This window comes from Protopterus annectens, chromosome 2.part0, assembly GCF_019279795.1.
Source record: "Protopterus annectens isolate FY-2018-M chromosome 2.part0, PAN1.0, whole genome shotgun sequence".
Lineage (NCBI taxonomy): Eukaryota > Metazoa > Chordata > Ceratodontiformes > Protopteridae > Protopterus > Protopterus annectens.
In genome coordinates, this window is record NC_056728.1 from 969434217 (window position 1) to 969452581 (window position 18365).

The 18365-nt window shown below is 40.9% G+C and overlaps 1 protein-coding gene across 1 annotated transcript in view; it reads right to left on the minus strand.

Moving 5' to 3' along the window:
- Positions 1 to 18365, minus strand: part of LOC122792799 (extracellular matrix organizing protein FRAS1-like) — a 4352848-nt gene that overhangs the window by 994383 nt on the left and 3340100 nt on the right. Inside the window, exon 52 of the mRNA XM_044060368.1 lies at positions 17105 to 17273. Within this exon, the coding sequence (XP_043916303.1) occupies positions 17105 to 17273 (169 nt within the window). The remainder of the gene's footprint in view (positions 1 to 17104; positions 17274 to 18365) is intronic.

Below are 18365 nucleotides of genomic sequence, written 5' to 3' on the forward strand. Positions count from 1 at the left end.
CAACAGATGGTTAACTGCTGAATTTAGTTAGTGTTCTATAACTGTGTACATATGTTTATCTACATAAACTTTTGATTTTTAGTATAGGCATTATGGAACACATATCATTTAAACCAGGGATATTATATGTGTATAGCCGAACTTGCCATATCAATTCCAGTCCCTCAAGCTCTGTCTCCAGTGGTCCCCCTCTCATACTCATTACCACCTGATCCAGTATCCAAAATTTGAATTTATGGTTGGGATATTCCTGGATGTGTTTAGCTAATGCATTGTCTTGTTTGAGTCTGCTTATACTATATGTATGTTCGTATATACTGTCCCTTAGCCTACATACTGTCTTGCCAACATAAAAACAAGGACAATATTGGCACTTGGCGAGCTAAACTACCGTTTTTGAATTGCAATTGTATTTCTTATTACGTGTCAATTCCTTGATGTTAACATATAGTGATGTTCCCACCAGGATATATCTACAATAAGGACAAGAACCACATTGTTGCATACCTCTCCGGATGGTATCCGCATTGTGTATACATTCAAACAAGTTTTTCAAGTTTTTATCCCTTCTTGTGGTAAATCTCAGTGTGATACCCAATTTTTCCAGTAATTCTTTATCTTCTGTGAGGATATTCCAGTTCTTACATACAATGTCCCTTAATAGTAATAGTCTACATTGAATGTTAAAACAAAGAAGCAAAAGATGAGGTGCCATTAGTTCTCGTACTACTCAAAGATGTCTCCACTGGGACTTCTAGAGTGCTAGAATTTTCTACTACCATACTACTGTTTTCAGCCCTAAGATTACCAAGTATGGGTTTATACGTCCCATTAGATCTTTTTCTTACCAATTTGTTTATAATATTGTCCAAAAAACCACTAGGGTATGCGCTTTTGGTAAACATTTGTTTTAATAACTGACATTTAGTATTAAAATCCTCCTCTTTTGAAACCATTCGTGCCGCTCTCACTAATTGTCCCTTTACCACCGATTCCTTTTGGTGGTAGGGTTGAGCACTTGAAAAATGCAAGAATGTGTTTGAGTAGGAGGGTTTTCTATATATTTTTGCCTCATACTATTTATCAATGTTATTTTTAACTAATAGTACATCTAAAAATGGAATTTGCATTTTATCAAAGTTGTATGTGAATTCAAGGAATTCTGTACTCTGAAATATTCAACTAAATATTTTGCTTGTTCTTTACCACCTTTAAGTAATATGAATATGTCATCCAAAAACTGTGTGAAATACACTATTTGTCCATTAATTTCATCGTTATTGAACACAAAGGAACAATCCCAATAATTCATAACTAAATTTGCAAAACTAGAACCGCGCAGAGACCACATGGCCACTCCTCTTTTTTGGTGATAAAAATTGTTTTTGAAATATATATAATTATGGGACAATACAATATCTAATAATTCTTCCACTAACGCTATTTCCGATAGCGGGGCGCCTTTATTCATAAGGTTAAGAGTGACCCATTCAATACCTAGTTCTTGTGGTATTGAAGTGTAAAGATCCCTTACATCCACTGTTAATAGGTTATGCCAGGGGTGGGCAAACTTTTTGATTCGTGGGCCACATTGAGTTCTAACATTTGACAAAGGGGCCGGAACAGGAGCAGATAGATGGCATGCTTTGAAAACATCACCTCATTGGGGGGAAAAATACACATCTTGGGATATGGAGAAAACATGTGCTTTAATTTCCAATGAAAATGAAGAAAAGCATTACAATAAAATCTCTGACTTCGAAATTGCACAATGCACAAACACCAATAGATCTCTGTTAAACAAAGCAAAACTGTCTCACAATGAAAATAGAGTTGGCATTAAAACTTCTCTACATTCATTAAAATAGCATTGAAATCTACACCACATCCAAAGAAAATGCATCTGGCCAATGGTGGATAAAGATTACCTTTGTGCTGTTTTCAAATCATTATCCCCTTGCACACAACAAGAAAGATATATGTGTTCTTTGTTACACCTTCCTGACTTTAGTAAATTATATTCCTTATATAATAAATAATAAATGAAATAAGCAGGGAAGCTAATACCGCAAATAAATATCATTAATATAAAAATATATAGTACATTAGTATATAATGCCTTTCAAGCTTCTGAAATAAACTTCCTCTTTACTATACGACAAACTTAATAATTAACTTCCTTCAAAAAATAACCTTGATGCATTTGTTTAGGAAGTAGAAAATACTAACATAAGATTATGGCAATCCTGCTTCTTGAAGACCAGTAGATCATAAGCTTGTCAGAGTAACCTTCTGATTGTAAATCTATAAAAAAGTAGTAAGAATATTTCCAATGCTAATTAATGGCTGTAGGCAACAATTAGTGCAACATGGACATTACAAGAGGCAGAAGAAAGGATTTCAGAACAAAACATGAATATCTACAAAATGATCAGCTTGAGTTGCAATAGATAAAGCAGTCAACTTGCTATCCATAGCAAGATCACAGCTCTTATTGAGTTAAACAAGCACAAGTCCAGCAAGAAGTAAATTAGTCATCCCAGCCTAAGGCAGACCCTGATAACATTTTACAAGAGTGTACCGATTCAGGGATGGATTGGGTTATTTATCGTGTGAAATCATATCCAGATTTCCCCAGAAGTGATTAATGTGACACAGGGCAGAGTGCTACAGTGCTTAGTAGAAGAAAAGAATTAACTGGAACTGAAAAGATGGTGTCTCTTGTTGTATTGTTAAGTAAGCTGAACCAATAGCGTGGCAAGAATAATAAATCTAGTCAAAAAAGATAGATACATTTAGTCATACAACTGGAAGAGAACACTGCACACACTACTGCAAAAAAAATAAACACACACACACAGGCATGCTTAGTACTTTTATTTTTTTTTTTTTGTAGAAAAAAAAAAAACCTTCAATTAAGCTGGGTGAATCTCTTTTCAGTTCATTTCCTTTCTCTCTTTCTCTCTCTCACACACACACACACACACACACACACACACACACACACACACACACACACACACACACACACACACACTTCACCTTTCAAACCTGCATTCACTCACTTTCTTTTTCACTTTTTCTCACTTCAATTCTTTCACACACACACACACACACACACACACACACACACACACACACACACACACACACACACTTTCTCTGTCACTCACTAACACACACACAGACACACACACACACACACACACACACACACACACACACACTCTCTCACTCACTTTCTCTCACACACACACACACGCTCACACACACACACACACACACACACACACACACACACACACACAGCACACACACACACACACATTATTCACTCTTTCTTCTCTTCTTTCTCTTCTATACACACACACACACACACACACACACATTCTCTTCTCTCTTACCTGAGTAGTGCTGCTGTCTTTCTGTTCAATCCATCTCATGTTGCTGCTGCTGCCATTAATCCTGGGCCCGCTGGTAGCTGGGCCAGTGACTGGATCACATCGCGTGATGGCGTCAGCCCCGCCCTGAAAAAATTTAAAAAATTATTAAAATTTATTAAATTTTTAAAGTTTGTTTTGCACATGCATATAGGTTGCAGAGTTTCCTGCCATCTACAATGGGGTAATGGCAAGATCAATTAGATTTTTTTGTGAATTTTAGGCACTAATATAGCAACTCTATTTTGTGCATATTCCATGTTTTGTGTACCAAAACAAACAATATTGCTTAAATTTTTTTTCATATATTTTTTAAATCAATTATACAATTAGTAACATTAGTCTTTTTTGCTAACTCAAACAGGGACATCCACTGAAGAAAAGTATATAAAAAAATCCCTTCAGAGTTTTTAGTAACTGTAAAGTTATTTGTAAATAGACTTCAGTTACTCCTATTTATTTCCATTTGTTGTGTTTCTTCATAATATCCAGCAGTTCTAGCCCTCTTTTAAATTTGGGATTCCTATAAGCCCTGGGATTGGAGCATTATATGTTGCTTCTAAAGTTGTGGCATTGTTCGTTGTATTACCATTCATACCAGTATGAACTCTAGTAGTAGTAGTAGCAGCTTGACCATTAGGAATAGATGCCGAAGTAGTCGGCGAAGCTAGTTGTTGATTAGGTGTGTTTTGTGCTGCCGTCGACATACCGGCATTATTGTTCATGTTAGTTAAATGTCCACTAGGTACATACTGCTGTTGATGTTGTTCACTATGCAAACCGCTAAGAGAATCCACTTTCTCAGTCAGTCTTTCAACTTGTTGTGCTAAGGCTTGTACTATGCCTATTAATCCATTGTTTCCCTCTGTTTTGCTCTCAGTTGAAGAGAAAAGTTCTGGTGTAGAATTCAAATGGTTGGTTGCCATGATACAAACTCCGCAATATACAGATAACACAAATAAAACTTCGAACCCAAAAACCAATCGTGGCAGCTGTGCTTGATTTCGTTCAATAGCAATACTTGAATTTCTTCAGATACAGTACAAGCTAATTAATAACATTTAAATAGTAAAACAGTTAGATCACCTGATGTTCTACATCACTTACTTAAAGTAAAATACATCCATTTCAATTAAGATTCATTAACACAAAATTAATTAAAAACATTTCTAAAATCCTACTTGTATCCTATCTTGTTTATCACAATATGTAATCAAGCGTAACTAAATGTTAGGTAACTGTAAAAAACTTAAAGACTGACCGTATGAGTTAGGAAGCAGCTCATTTTTACTTTCCTACAGCACTGCTCCCATCTCCAGAACATTGATGTGCAAGTGGTTCTCGTGGTTCTGCCAAGTACCTTGCACTGTCATTCCCAGATAATGCCCCCACCCACCCTATTTGGGAAGCATCCGTGGTCAAAACTGCTTTCCTCTTGGGGAAGAACAAGTGGACGACCTAGGATAAGTTGCTTTGTGTGTAACCACTATGTCAGATCCTTTCTGCATGCGTTTGTTATCAATATCTGGTGAGACAATGGAAGGTCTTGCACTGACCATTGTGCAAATAGCAGCCACTGAAGAATCCTCATGTGTAGGCGAGCAAGAGGAACTTATTGGATGGCGGAAGCCATAGTCCCTAGGACTTGAAGGACTACTCTGGCCTGAACTCTTTGTTTAGCAAGGATCTGACTTGACTGCGTAGAGACTCCACTCTTTCCTGTGCTAGCCTTACTGACATGGTGGTTGTGTCTATTTCTGAGCCTAAATATACAATGTGCTGTGAGGAGATAAGACTGACTTTTGTAGGTTGACAGTGATGTCTAGACTGGCACACAAGGATAGAGTCTCGTCCCTGGTCCTTATGAGTTGATGTTTGGTGGTAGCAGTGAGGAGCCAGTTGTCTAGGTACGGAAACGCCTGGAATCCTTGACGTCTCAGGTGAGCCGTTACCACTGCCATACATTTGGTAAACAATCTGGGGGGTGTATTGAGGCCAAAGGGCAGTGTTCTGAACTGAAAATGACTAGCTCCCAGCCGGAAGCGTAAGTGTCTCCTGGAGTGCCTGTCCATTTTGATGTGGTAGTACGCATCCTGGAGATCGATTGAGCACATCCAGTTGTCTTTCCCGATAAAGGGAAATATCGACTGCAGAGTGACCATTCGGAACTTCGATTTCCTTGCATGCTTGTTGAGCCTGCTGAGATCTAGAATTGATCTCCAGTCCCCTGTCTTTTCTGGAACTAAAAAGAATCGAGAGTAAGTTCCGGATCCTACTTGCTCTGTGAGGGGACTTCTTGGATGACTCTTTTTTGCAGCAACGAGATGACTTCTGATGTTGCACGGTCTAGTTGGATGGGTGATACGTCTGGTAGAGACCGGTTTGTTGGGGGTTCGGAAATAAAGGGGATCAGATAACCTCTGGATATTATTGTGTGTACCCAAAAATCTTGAGTGATAGTTAGTCAGGCACTTGGGTACAGCGACAGATGACCCCCAACTGCCCCAAGAGACGGACAGTCGGGCAATCCTTCAGGGGCGATGGAAGGAACGATCAGTGAAAGCTTCTCTGTCTCCCTGATGTTGCGGACCTCCTCTGCCGCGAGGGTGGCGTCTTCCATTATATCCTCCCCCTCTGCCTCTGGGGGAGGGTTGACCTTGTGCCTGAGGGGGAACCTTTTTGGGATTTACAAAACCACATTTTCCCTCCTGTAATACCCTTGGGATAGGGTCTGGATGGGAGAGAGAAATGGACTCCGACGGCAGATAAGGTTTTCCCTTCCTGCTCGCACCTAGTCAAAGTCTCTTTTACTTGGGGTCCAAAAAGAGATGAACCATCATAGGGAAAGTTAGTGAAGGATTCTGTAAAATTGCAAAGATGCATCCACGAATGTCTCCTGAGGGATATTCCTGCTGCGGCTGCCTACTCACTCCATCTGCTGTATATGAGATCAACCTCATGAAGGAGTTGGCTATGGAAGTAAGGGTGGAGAGCTGCATAGAAACCTTATCCATGGAACCTGGAGCTACTGAACCCTGGAGGGTGTCTCCTAACTCTTTCAGGAGACCCCTATGAAGACGATTAAAATGAGTCAGGTAATTCAGCGATCTTAGTGTAAATGCTGATTTTATATGAAGTATTTTAAAATGGGTGTGAGTTTTTAAGAATTCATTTTGGTCTGAGGAAGCAACCAGGACAGGTTGTGAAAGTGCTTACCCTTATAATAAAGTTTCTGTGGAATCTCATTTGGACTTTATTTAGATTTTTACTTGGCTCCAATGCTTTAGTCTTTTTTGTCAGCTCCGAAGCCGGGGCCGATGATTTTCTCTTAAAGGATTTTGGAGCTGCCTAACCAAGTTCCAGCTGTTCCTGGAGGGAACTGGTCATGAGACCCCTGTCAATGAGTTTCCTCTTTCTCTCATTTAAAACTCTAGTGCTAAATGTGTGACAAAACGTGCAGGGTTCCTGCAAATGGGCTTCACCAAGGCAATACACGCAACTGGTCTGGCTGTCTGTAAGAGACATTTTCTGCATACACCTAGCACACTTTTTAAACCCCAAAGGGTGATGATCCTTATGCTCCCAATCCTTATCTTTTGACGTTTCTAGAATCGAAAGACAAATTAGATGGCAATACTAAAGGTATTAACTACAATAATAGGTGAGAAAGAGAAGAAGATAAAAAAAAAAAAAATTAATAGCCACACACACACAGGGAGGAAAGGCCCTCTAACTTAAATGGGCACTACGGCCCTCTAACTTAAATGGGCCATACAGTCCTAAGGGGGTGAATAGGGGTTGAAGAACTTTCAAAAACAGTCACACAAGAGGCAAGAAACTATTATATATATCTGATAGAAAAAGTAGGAAAAGACTACAAATAGCAAAAAATAGTTTTACTTAGCCAACGAGCCAACATGTTGCAACATGTAGAATGTGACTGCACTCCCATCTAACTTCCCATCTGCTCAGCTGAAGTACATCCTTCTTCAGCACACAGAATTATATAAAAGCTCAAAAGCTCAGAGTTTAGTAATACCTTAATGTTGCTTCTCACCTTCCTTTCACTTAGAAGTAATGCTTACCTTTTGAAATAATTCATATTGATTATTTTTAAAGTTTTTCATGATTCTTTATCAATTTTACCAGCTGTTGCTACAAGTGCTAGCACTGCATAATATTTCCTTGGATTGCACACAAAAATATAGAAAACACATACTCTGCTTTGAATAATTACATTTCTCTGAAGAGTGTGAAGTCCACGTTATCCTGAAAAGCTATATTTCAACTTTTGTGATTGCTGGCTGACTGCAAACTATGAATTTCTCATTAACCATAAATGAAAGGAGCATCAGACATTGCTTGTTACCATCTTGAATGCTACACTAGCTGGTGGCATTCAAATAATTTGCTTTAGATAATTCACTTTCTCAGAAGAGAGTGATGGTGGTCTCGGATATGCATAGCTATCAATCGTGGTTTGGTTTATACTGCAGGTTAACCTTAAAACAGTACATTTCTGAAGAACCATAAAAGCCAGCCTTTATGGCAGACAATGTAAGCTGAAGTGAAAATGTGAGTTTTGTGAGAACTGTATGTGTTACTGGCGTCAGCAACAGCAAGTTACTTCCCTGGACTGTAAACTATAAAAATGACACTCGTATTCTGTTTTGAAAAATTTCTCGTCTCAGTATGCACAGGCATCCTGAACACTACTGACCGTGATTTTAAGTCAGTTACTTTTTTTCCTCTTCATCTTTCCCTCTACATTTGTTGTTCTTGAAGATAATTTTCTGTGATAATTCTTACTAAATTTCTTAGCTGTAATAATATTTACTAAAGTCTTTCCATCTTCTGGGTTACCTAGACATATATGCATAACATACTTTAATTTAAGGCTGTAATCTTTCCAGACTAGTGCAGCCGTTTACCTTATCAACCTGATGTTAAAACGATTGCACAGTAACTGTAAAAATCAATAAGAAGAGGTTAGAAAAGCTTGAGAAAAGAGAATGGAAAGGCTATATGGAATCCTTAACTGTTTGCATGGATTTCGCTTTATCCTCCATTTTCTTTAACATCTCTTCTCCTTTAGCACCAAACAAAGTATCATGCTGTAATGGAGCATCTAATAATTTTGCTTTAACATGATCAGGCAGAGTCTGTTCCTTTAACCAAGCATGCCTTCTAATAACATAACCTGTAACAGCGGCCCTGCAAGAGGCCTCCAGTGAATCATAACCACATTGCAAAGTATGCTTTCCCACTTGTTCAGCTGCATGCAATAAATCCTGCATTTCCTTGTTCTCTGCACATTCAGAATTTGTCAACATTTTCTGTTTAAGCAGTGACATTAAGTATTGCTGATATTTAAGCATATGAAACTGACAATTTAAAGCCCTTACAGCCAGGGTAGCAGAAGTGTAATTTTTTTTCCGCCATCTGTCCAGTGCCCTAGAATCCCTATCAGAGGGGACAGGGTTTTTTGCAGTGGAAGCTTTGGCCCCTTTGGGACCCCGAGATATAGTTTCTGGGTCAGCAGTAGGGTTTTTATATAGGAATTTATGAGAATAAGGGACCCTGTTGTATCTGTCTGGCTTAGCAGGTGCGGGGGGTAAAGAGTTGGGGACACGCCGGACTCTGAAAATACATACAGGTGGAATAGCAAGGGGTCTGTGCTGAGGTAGAAGCAGAAAGTCCCTGAGCCTTTTCTTAGATTCTGAGTAATCTTGGTTCTCCCAGTGGAAATGCTCACTCATGGTATGCAGGGTTTCCCCAAAAGAATAATCCTCAGGAGGAGAGGCTGAAGGAATGGATTCTTCAGCATCAGAATCCTCATAGGGAGGAATAGAGTAGCCCTGTTCAGAAGAGGAATCAGAGGAAATAGAAACCTGATTAGAAGAATCATATTCTACCTCGTGCCTAGGCCTCTTATCAGGAGCGGGATGGGAACCCCTGATCATAGTAATTAGGTCTTCGGCCATTTTAAGCATCTGTTTTTTAGGCATGGAAGTCTGAGTAGGAGAATGCTGTACTTGTTTCTTTGTCTTTAGAGCTGCTTTGGTCTTTGTCTTTGAAGCTGAAGATGGTTTAACATATAACTGTAGGTCTGAAGACACCCTCAGAAGCCGATGCCTGCTCAGCAGCTCCGGACCCATCTGAGGGAATGATTTTCGAGTGTCCAATACCTTGAGTATCCAGAGGCCCAGTCGGCTCCACGTGGGAGTCAGAAGTGGCCTGTGGCTCTGAGGTAGCGGGCGCCAAGAGCTGCGAAAGCGCCTCACTGAGAACCGGCGAACCGGTGACTGGCCTAACGGAGGCCTCGTTGTAAGTTTTGGACCTCGGATGCCTATCCTTTTCTTTGTCCTTGCGTTTTTTGTAAACTCTGGTCGTCAGCTGTTCCGATGGCATTATATAATTAAACCTTCAGCCAAAGTAATGAAATGCACAATCGAACCGATGCTTAATAGTGCGTTGTTTAAATCTAGCACAAAACTGACAGCTAGCAACGTCGTGGTCAGGGCCTAGGCAAGGAATACAGTAAGAGTGAAAATCCTTATGAGGTATTTGCTTCCCACAAGAAATACAATTGTTAACTTTTTCTGACATCAGTCTGGAGCAAGAAAAAAGTTTCCCCAATGGGGTACTTAGCTTTAATAAAGACTTTGGTTCTGAAATTTGGATTTGAAAATCTCAAGAGTCGGCCGACCGGCACTTGAGAACTGCTTTTGCTTTGGGCACCGCGTGGCAAGAAAGACTGAAGAAAATGGCGTCGGCTGCATCTTTTATACCCCTGGCGCACTGACGTCAGGGAAGAGGCGACAGCAACCGATGCCAGACGAGGACTTTGGAATTCAGGCCGACTGCAGGTAGCCTGCCAGCAGGATAACCCAAGAGTAATGACTGCAACAGTGAAACACGATGAACATCAAAAGCAAAAACACCAAAAAGGCTTTTAAGCATAGTAAAGGAAAGTAGAGGCATAGTAAGAGGAAAACAGGGGGTTGGAGGGAGGGTAACCAAGACTGCAACAGTGAATACACTCAAACATCTACATTTACAGTAAGTGTACACAACTGTACTATGTTCTTCGTGTTTCACTGCTGCAGTCATTATATTTGGGTAGATTCCCAAAGCTAAGGTTTGGAGGATGGACTTATACAGCATTAGGACCAGCTATAAGGCCCTGCAGGACAGCAGTGGCAAAACCAGCTCTGGATTTAGAGAAGAAAGGTAAATGGTAATGTTTGGTGAAAGTATGAACTGAGCTCCAGGTAGCAGCTTCTATAATGTCGCTGGTAGGAACACCTCTGAGAAAGGCTGTAGAAGTAGATGCAGCCCTGGTGGAATGAGATCTGATCTCCTCGGGGATAGTTATACCATGGTGCATATAGCAGAAATTAATACAATGGCTTATTCATTTGGAAATAGTCTGCTTTGAAATAGCCTTTCCCTCTGCCCCTGCAGTAAATGCCACCAGTAGTTGTTCAGATTTTCTTACAGATTTTGTCCTGTTTAAGTAAAATCTAAGTTGTCTGTGTACATCCAATGAATGCAGAATCAGCTCCCCCTTGTTCTGTGGTTTGGGAAAGAAAATTGGCAGATGAATGGTCTGATTAAGAGCCACAATGGATACCACCTTAGGCATGAAGGATGGATTGGTCCTAAGAGACACCCTGTCCACATGACAAATAATGAAAGGCTCCACTGCCATAACAGCCTGTAAATCGGAAATCCTTCTAGCTGAAGTAACTGCTAAAAGGAAAGCTGTTTTCCAGGAGAGAAATTTTAAGTTTGCAGTAGCAGCTGGCTCGAAAGGAGTGAGTTTTTCCAATACAAAATTGAGGTCCCAGGCAGGGGTTGGAGCTCTCCTGTGTGGTCTTAAGTTTTTGGCCCCTCTGAGATACTGCTTTAGCAGAGGATGAGAGAAGAGGGGAGGTTCTGTGTTGTAATGAGCTGAAATGGCTGAGGCATGGATTTTTATGGAAGAGAAGAACAGGCCCTTGTGAAGCATCTCAGTTAAGTATTGTAAAATCTGAGGAATATTGGGCACTGCTGTGCTTATCCCTTGTGATTGATTTCAAGCACAGAATCTTTTCCATTTGTCAGCATAAGATTTTCGAGTACTAGGCCTTCTTGCCTCCAAAATGACACCCATCACAGGTTTGCTGAGGGATGCTAAGGGTGAATTTAGGTGATGAGCCACGTTGCAATATTCAAAGTTTGGAGCGTAGTGTGCAGAATTTGGTAGTTCTGCTGAGACAGTAAGTAAGGTGTCAGAGTTAGGTGCCACGGTGGAAGGTGTGAAACAGCAGGAGTGGGTACCAGTGTTGGCGAGGCCAGTCTGGGGCAATCAATTTCATTTTTGGTTTGTCCTGCTTGACTTTTAGTAGAACTTTGGAGAGCAGAGGGAGAGGGGAAAAAGCATAGACTGATAGGTTTTTCCAGCTGAATGATAGAGCATCTCACTTTCCTTGCTTTTTTGTGATGAGTTTTTGTGCAGAAGTTTTCCAACTGATAGTTCTGGGGTGAGGCAAAAAGATCTATGTCTGGACTCCCCCCCATTTGCGTGTTAACATGCTGAAAATCTGTGGTTCCAGTTTCCATTCGTGTGGGTCCATGAGATTTCTGCTTAGTTCGTCTGCCAGAGTATTCAGCTTTTCTGGCAGGAATTGAGCTTGTTGTTGTATCTGGTAGGTCAAGGCTGTATTGCACAATGCCATGGCTAGTCTGCAAAGAGGGTAGGAGTGTGTACCCCCCTGCTTGTTTATGTACCACATAACTGTGGTGTTGTCTGTCTTAATCATTAATTGTCCTGGATGAAGGTAGTCCTTGAAGGCTGTCAGTGCATTCTCTACAGCTAGCATCTCTTTTTGATTGATATGACGGTGCATTTGATTTGGGCTCCATTTGCCCTGAATGCACTTCCCTGCCAGATGAGCCCCCCCCCCAAGCATAGTCTGATGCATCTGTAGTTAGGGTTTGGGCGGCAGGAGGTGGAGTAAATGGCAGTCCCTTGTTTTGGTGGCAGGCCTCTGCCCACCATAGAAACTCTAGTTGGAGGCAAGGTATGACAGGAATCATTGTTTCCAGGCTGTGACAATGTTGACTCCATAAACTTCTTAAGTACCACTGAAGTTTCCTCATATGCAGTCTTGCATATGGAATTATAAAAATGCAGGAGGCCATGAACCCCAAGGCTTGCAGAATTTGTCTTGCAGATAGCAGGGTTTTTGCGGCCACCTGTCTGAAGTAAGTTACCAAATGAATTTGCTTTTCTGGCATAAGGTAAGTAAGTCATCTGGGCAGTTGTATTCAAGCTTGCACCCAGGAGTGTAATTTTTTCAGAGGGTACCAGTTGTGATTTCTTTTTGTTTATGGTGTACCTAGGCAAGTTAGAACCCTTTTTACAAACGCCAGATGTTTTAGAAGAATGTCCTTGTTTTCTGCCTGAATTAGACAATTGTCCAGGTATGGATATATTTGAATACTTCTTTGCCTCCAAAATGCAATTACTGGAGCCAGGCAGTTTGTGAAGACCCTGGGCGCAGTAGATAAGCCAAAGGGCAGTGAAGAGAACTGGTAATGCAAGTAGCCTGCTTTGAAGCGAAGTTATCTTCTGCAAGATTCCCTGACTGGAATATGCAGGTAAGCCTCTTTTAAGTCTAGAGTTATCAACCAGGCATCTTTGCCTAGCATAGGAAGTAACTGTCAGCATCTTGAATTTTGGAATGTCCAGAAATGTGTTTCGAGTAGATAAGTCATAGGTTCATAGGTTCATAGGTTAGTACTAAGCTAACTGCCCTTGCGAGCCATTTTAAGCCTAGCCAATTATCCCTTGTGAGACTCAAACCCTGCACCTTGTGTTTGTAAAGCAAACACCTTAACCATTAGGCCACCCTCCCAACCATTAGATGCCATGATTTGTCTTTTCTGGGTATCAGGAAATGTCCTGAATAGAAACCTTGTCTTTATTCCTCTTCTGGTACTGGTTGAATAGCTCCTATGTTCATGCGGGACAGTACTTGTCTCTGGGCCTCTGCCCACTGATTTGGGGGCAGGTCTGGCCATCTGTTTGGGATTGGCAACGTGTGGAATTGAAATCTGTATCCCTGGGATACTATCTTTAAAACTCATTTGTCCTGGGTTATAAGTTGCCAGTTTCTTGCATGAAGTGCCAGTTTTCCTCCCAAAGGGGCGGCTGAAAGGTAAGTGCTAGGTAAGTGCAAAGAGAAGTCATTGAGACTGTTTACCATAGGGGGTTGCCTTGCTGTTTCCACATTTGGAGGAGGAGGCACCCCACTGTTTTGTTCTGAAAGTCCCTTGTGACTGAAACCTCGAGCCTTTGAAATGTCTGGGATTGACTTGAGTGGCTCTTGAAGGAACTGTAAAGGACCAGTTGTTAGTAGGCCAGTGCCTACTAAATCTTGGAGGTTGCACTAGTAAGAAATCGTTCACAGTTTGCATAGATTTAGTTTTATCTTCCATCTTTTTTAAAACTTCTTCAGCCTTATTGCCAAAGAGACAGTCCTGTTGTAAAGGAGCATCCAACAATTTTGCTTTAACATGATCAGGCAGAGTTTGCTCTTTGAGCCAAGCATGCCTTCTTAGCACAGACCCAGTTACAGCAGCCCTGCAAGAGGCCGCCAAAGAATCAAAACCACATTGGAAAGTATGTTTTCCAACTTGTTCAGCTGAATGCAATAAATCCTGTAAATCTTTATTTTTCACACAGTCAGAAATTAACATAATTTTCTGTTTAAGTAGTCCCATGATATGCTGTTGATATTTAAGCATATGAAATTGACAGTTTAAAACCCTGATTGTCAAGGTTGCAGAAGTGTAAACCTTCTTACCCCATCTATCCAGCGGCCTGGAATCTCTATCAGAAGGGGTAGGATTTTTAGCCGTAGAGGCCTTAATGCCCTTGGGACCATGAGAAATGGTTTCAGGATCTGCAATTGGATTTTTGAAAAGGAATTTGTGGGAGTCAGGAACGTTGTAGTATCTGTCTGGCTTACAAGAAGCCGGAGGCAGAGAATCAGGAGCCATACTAGATTCTGAAAAAACATCATCATCAATGTCTAGAACAGAAGGAATAGCCAAAGGCCTATGCTGAAGAAGAAGAAGTAAAAATCCATAAGCCTCTTTCTAGATTCAGAGAAATCCTGACTTTCCCAGTGGAAATGTTCCCTTAAGGTATGTAAAGTTTCCCCAAAAGAAAAATCCTCAGAGGGAGAAGCAGAAGGAATGGAGTCTTCTGCATCAGAGTCCTCATAAGTAGGTATAGACAAATATTGTTCATTAGAAGAGTCAGAAGAAATAAAATCCTGTTCAGAAGATTCATAATCAATGTCTTGCCTAGGCCTCTTAGAAGTGGGGGGGGGGGGGTTGGCTACCCCTGATCAGAGTAATTAAATCTTCAGCCACTTTGATAATTTGTTTTTTAGTCATAGGGCCCTGCACACATGGCCCAAGCGTCGGTTCTTTAGACATAGATTTAGATTTTGGCCTTAATTTTGAAGATGGCGTTGGTTTAATATACAAATCTGTAGGCCTGAAAACACCCTCAGAAGCCGGTGCCTGCACAGTGCCTCTGGACTCATCTAAGGTAGAAACATTCGCGGGTTCAAAAATTGAAGCATCTCGCAGCATACCGGACTCCAAATGTGTCTCAGTAGAGGCTTGCGAATCAAAAGTAGCGGGTATCAGGGGCAGCGAAAGCGCCTCACTGAGTACCAGCGAACTAGCGACTGGCTTAGGAGAAGCATCATCATCAGTTTTGGACCTCGATGGTCTGTCTCTGTCTTTTTCTTTGCGTTTTTTAGGTATTCCGGTAGTCGGACTGCTAACCGACGACATTTCTGGATAGTTAAATCGTGAGCCAAAATATTTAGAAGCAAAGATATACCGACGTTTAATAGTGCATTGATTAAATTTAGCACAAAACTGACAGCAGGGTACATTGTGGTCAGGGCCTAGGCAAGGAATACAGTACAAATGAAAATCCTTATGAGGTATTTGCTTCCCACAAGTAATGCAATTATTAATTTTTATTGACATCGGTAAGGAGCAAGAAAAAGTTTCCCCAACGGGGTTACTCAGCTTTTTAGTTGAAGACTTCGGTTCTGAAACTCGAAAACAAAAATTTCTGGAGACGGCCGACCGGCACTTGCGAACTGCTTCTGCTTCGGGCACCGCGTGGCAAGAAAGACTGATGTAATGGCATCAGCTACATGTTTTATACCCCTGACGACCTGACGTCATGGAAGAAGGGACAGCAACTGACGCAGGACCCAAGACTTTGTTAATCAGGCTGACTGAGGGCAACCTGCCAGCAGATTACCCAAATGTAATGACTGCAACAGTGAAACATGAAGAACATCTAATGTTGGCCATTTCTGCCATGGTATTAGAAACCCAAAAGACTTGGAGAAATTAAACTGTCATTTATTTTCTGCCCAAGTGTGCTTATTCTGTCTACTAATACTACATAACTTCCAGTTTTGCTTAAATTCCTTTGTCTCAACTGGTATTCCACTTCTAAAGTGCATCAGTGCTCCTCTCTTTCCTACTCGAGTTTGTGGCCAATCTCCCCACTGTTATCTCGTAAGGTAAGAATTTTGCCTTATCCTTCACCCTGAGCTTAATCTTCTGTAAAAATATTACACTTCCATTTTCTACTTTAACATACTTTATTAATCTTTATTGGAAGTGAATAGCCTCATGTATTTCATGAGATTATCTTCAGCCACCTTAACTTGGCTCTGTAATCCCTCACCCTCATTTCTTCTGCCCATTCCCTTATCTAAACTCAGATTCAGTTCCTACAAGCTGGTACACAGGGATTTTGTCTTGGCACAGCAGTGCTAATGACTCACTACATAAAACATCTGCAGCATATAATGCGATACAGGAAGTGAAGTCTCACCTATGTTCCAAATGTGAAGCGACTGTCTGCAAAAAAGTACGCCATGTACCAGCTAACTGCAAAGCACTTCTTGTCATAAGAAGCACCTAACCATCACAGGGAGTGGGACTGCCTGTGAAAAGAATATCTGAGGTAACACAAAAACAGAGAGAGATGATATGGTATCAAAATGAAGGGCAGAGGACAACACAAACTGTAATTACATCAGCCATAGCATGTGCTTCTTCTTGTACTGCAGAAACTTAGAAGTAACCAGAAAATGCAAGTCACTACACAAGACAGCTGATGTTTAGCCAGATCTGTCTGCAATGTTAAAGTAGCACTAACGAAGGCACACTGCCTCTGGGCTTGCTATAAGTTACCAGGCGGCCCACCAGGAAACGCTAGAGATACACAATTCCTCAAAGACAGGACAACATACAAATGTGTGAGATACAAGATTTCATCAAAACTAATCTCCTTAGTGGATTGCTAATTTGCATTTCTTTCAAAAATACAAGAATTCGTACTACAGAAAAAAATAACTCTTACTATAGTGAAGAAGATAACGCACTGGCATTCCTATTTTGCCCCTCAGTGCTGCTATTTCTTTAACATTTTCATAAAAATGAAAGTTCAAATTCATAAAAACATGGTGTAGAAATATCTCCTTCCAAAATGTCTCAGACTTCTTGAGGACATAGCTAGTCACAGGCATTAAACGTTTGAGCACAACAAGATATCTGTAACATACCTGGCCTGCATACTCCAGGTAGTCCTGCTGTCCTGGTCTGGAGCTAATAGCAGCACTGGATGTTGCGGTCCCCTGTTCACTGCGACACAGCACAATAGCATACTGATTGAGATTCCCTGTTCTCTTCACTGTCACGCTGACAGAGCCTGCCTTCTCACTGACGTTAAAGCTGTGACAAACAATGAATGGGAACATGGTAAAAATCTGCACCTAGGCAACAACAGAGTAAAATCAAAAAAATGTGGCATACATTGTATAGAAAAAGCTAAAGATATTACACATATATAGGCACCCCATATGACAGAGACAAGATACACAATGAGAGACAGAAAGAGGGTATAGAGAGAGGGAAATCCACACCTTTGTACATGCTGTCTTGTTCAAAAGTTTCAAAGAAAAATTCACGACCTTCTAGGAAAGTCAGGGCCACAATACAAATGTAGTGCAAAACTTTATATGTTCCTATACATATGTATATTAATTTGATATTATACAACCTCCCATAATGTACTGCTTGACATACAAATGTAGTCAGGTACTTGGGGACAACCATAGACAGTAATCTAGCCATTGACCATTATGTCTCTACAGTAGCCAGGAAATCATTTTATGCTGTGTAACTTAAACAAAGGTATGGTATCTGTCCCAAGGAGGTCACTGTTCCACTGTATTTGGCACTCATCAGACTGGTCATTGAGTACAATTCCCCTTTGGGATGTACCTAATGAGGCACATCCAATAAATGGAACGTCTGGAGGGGGTCTTCACTAAAATAATATAGGGTGTAAATAACATGTCCTATACAGACCACTTCAAAGCCCAAAGCCCTATCCCTGTATTCCGTCTCCTACATGCTGTTGAGGGCAGATCTATATCTGGCATACAAGGCATCATCGGACCACACTCTGATGGACTGCCTGCATATCCGTGAAACAAAGAGCACCAGAATTAACTGTTCTAAATGGTTTACTATCAAAATTTGGAAAGGCAGTTGTGCGTGTATTCACTCTGCCAAACTGAAACCTTGAAAATGTACTCACTGTGTATTCCAAAACATCGGAAATGATAACCGCGATGGCCCCATTCACAACACGGAACTTTCGGAATCAAAAGTCTGTGTTAGCGTGAATGTTTTGCAGGAGGCATGTCCCCCTGCAACTTAAATATACCAACTCTGAGATCATACTATAGGGAGGAAAATGGCAAATTGCCCACTCCCCACTGTACCGAGAGCTACATTCACTATGCCAAAACCATAATA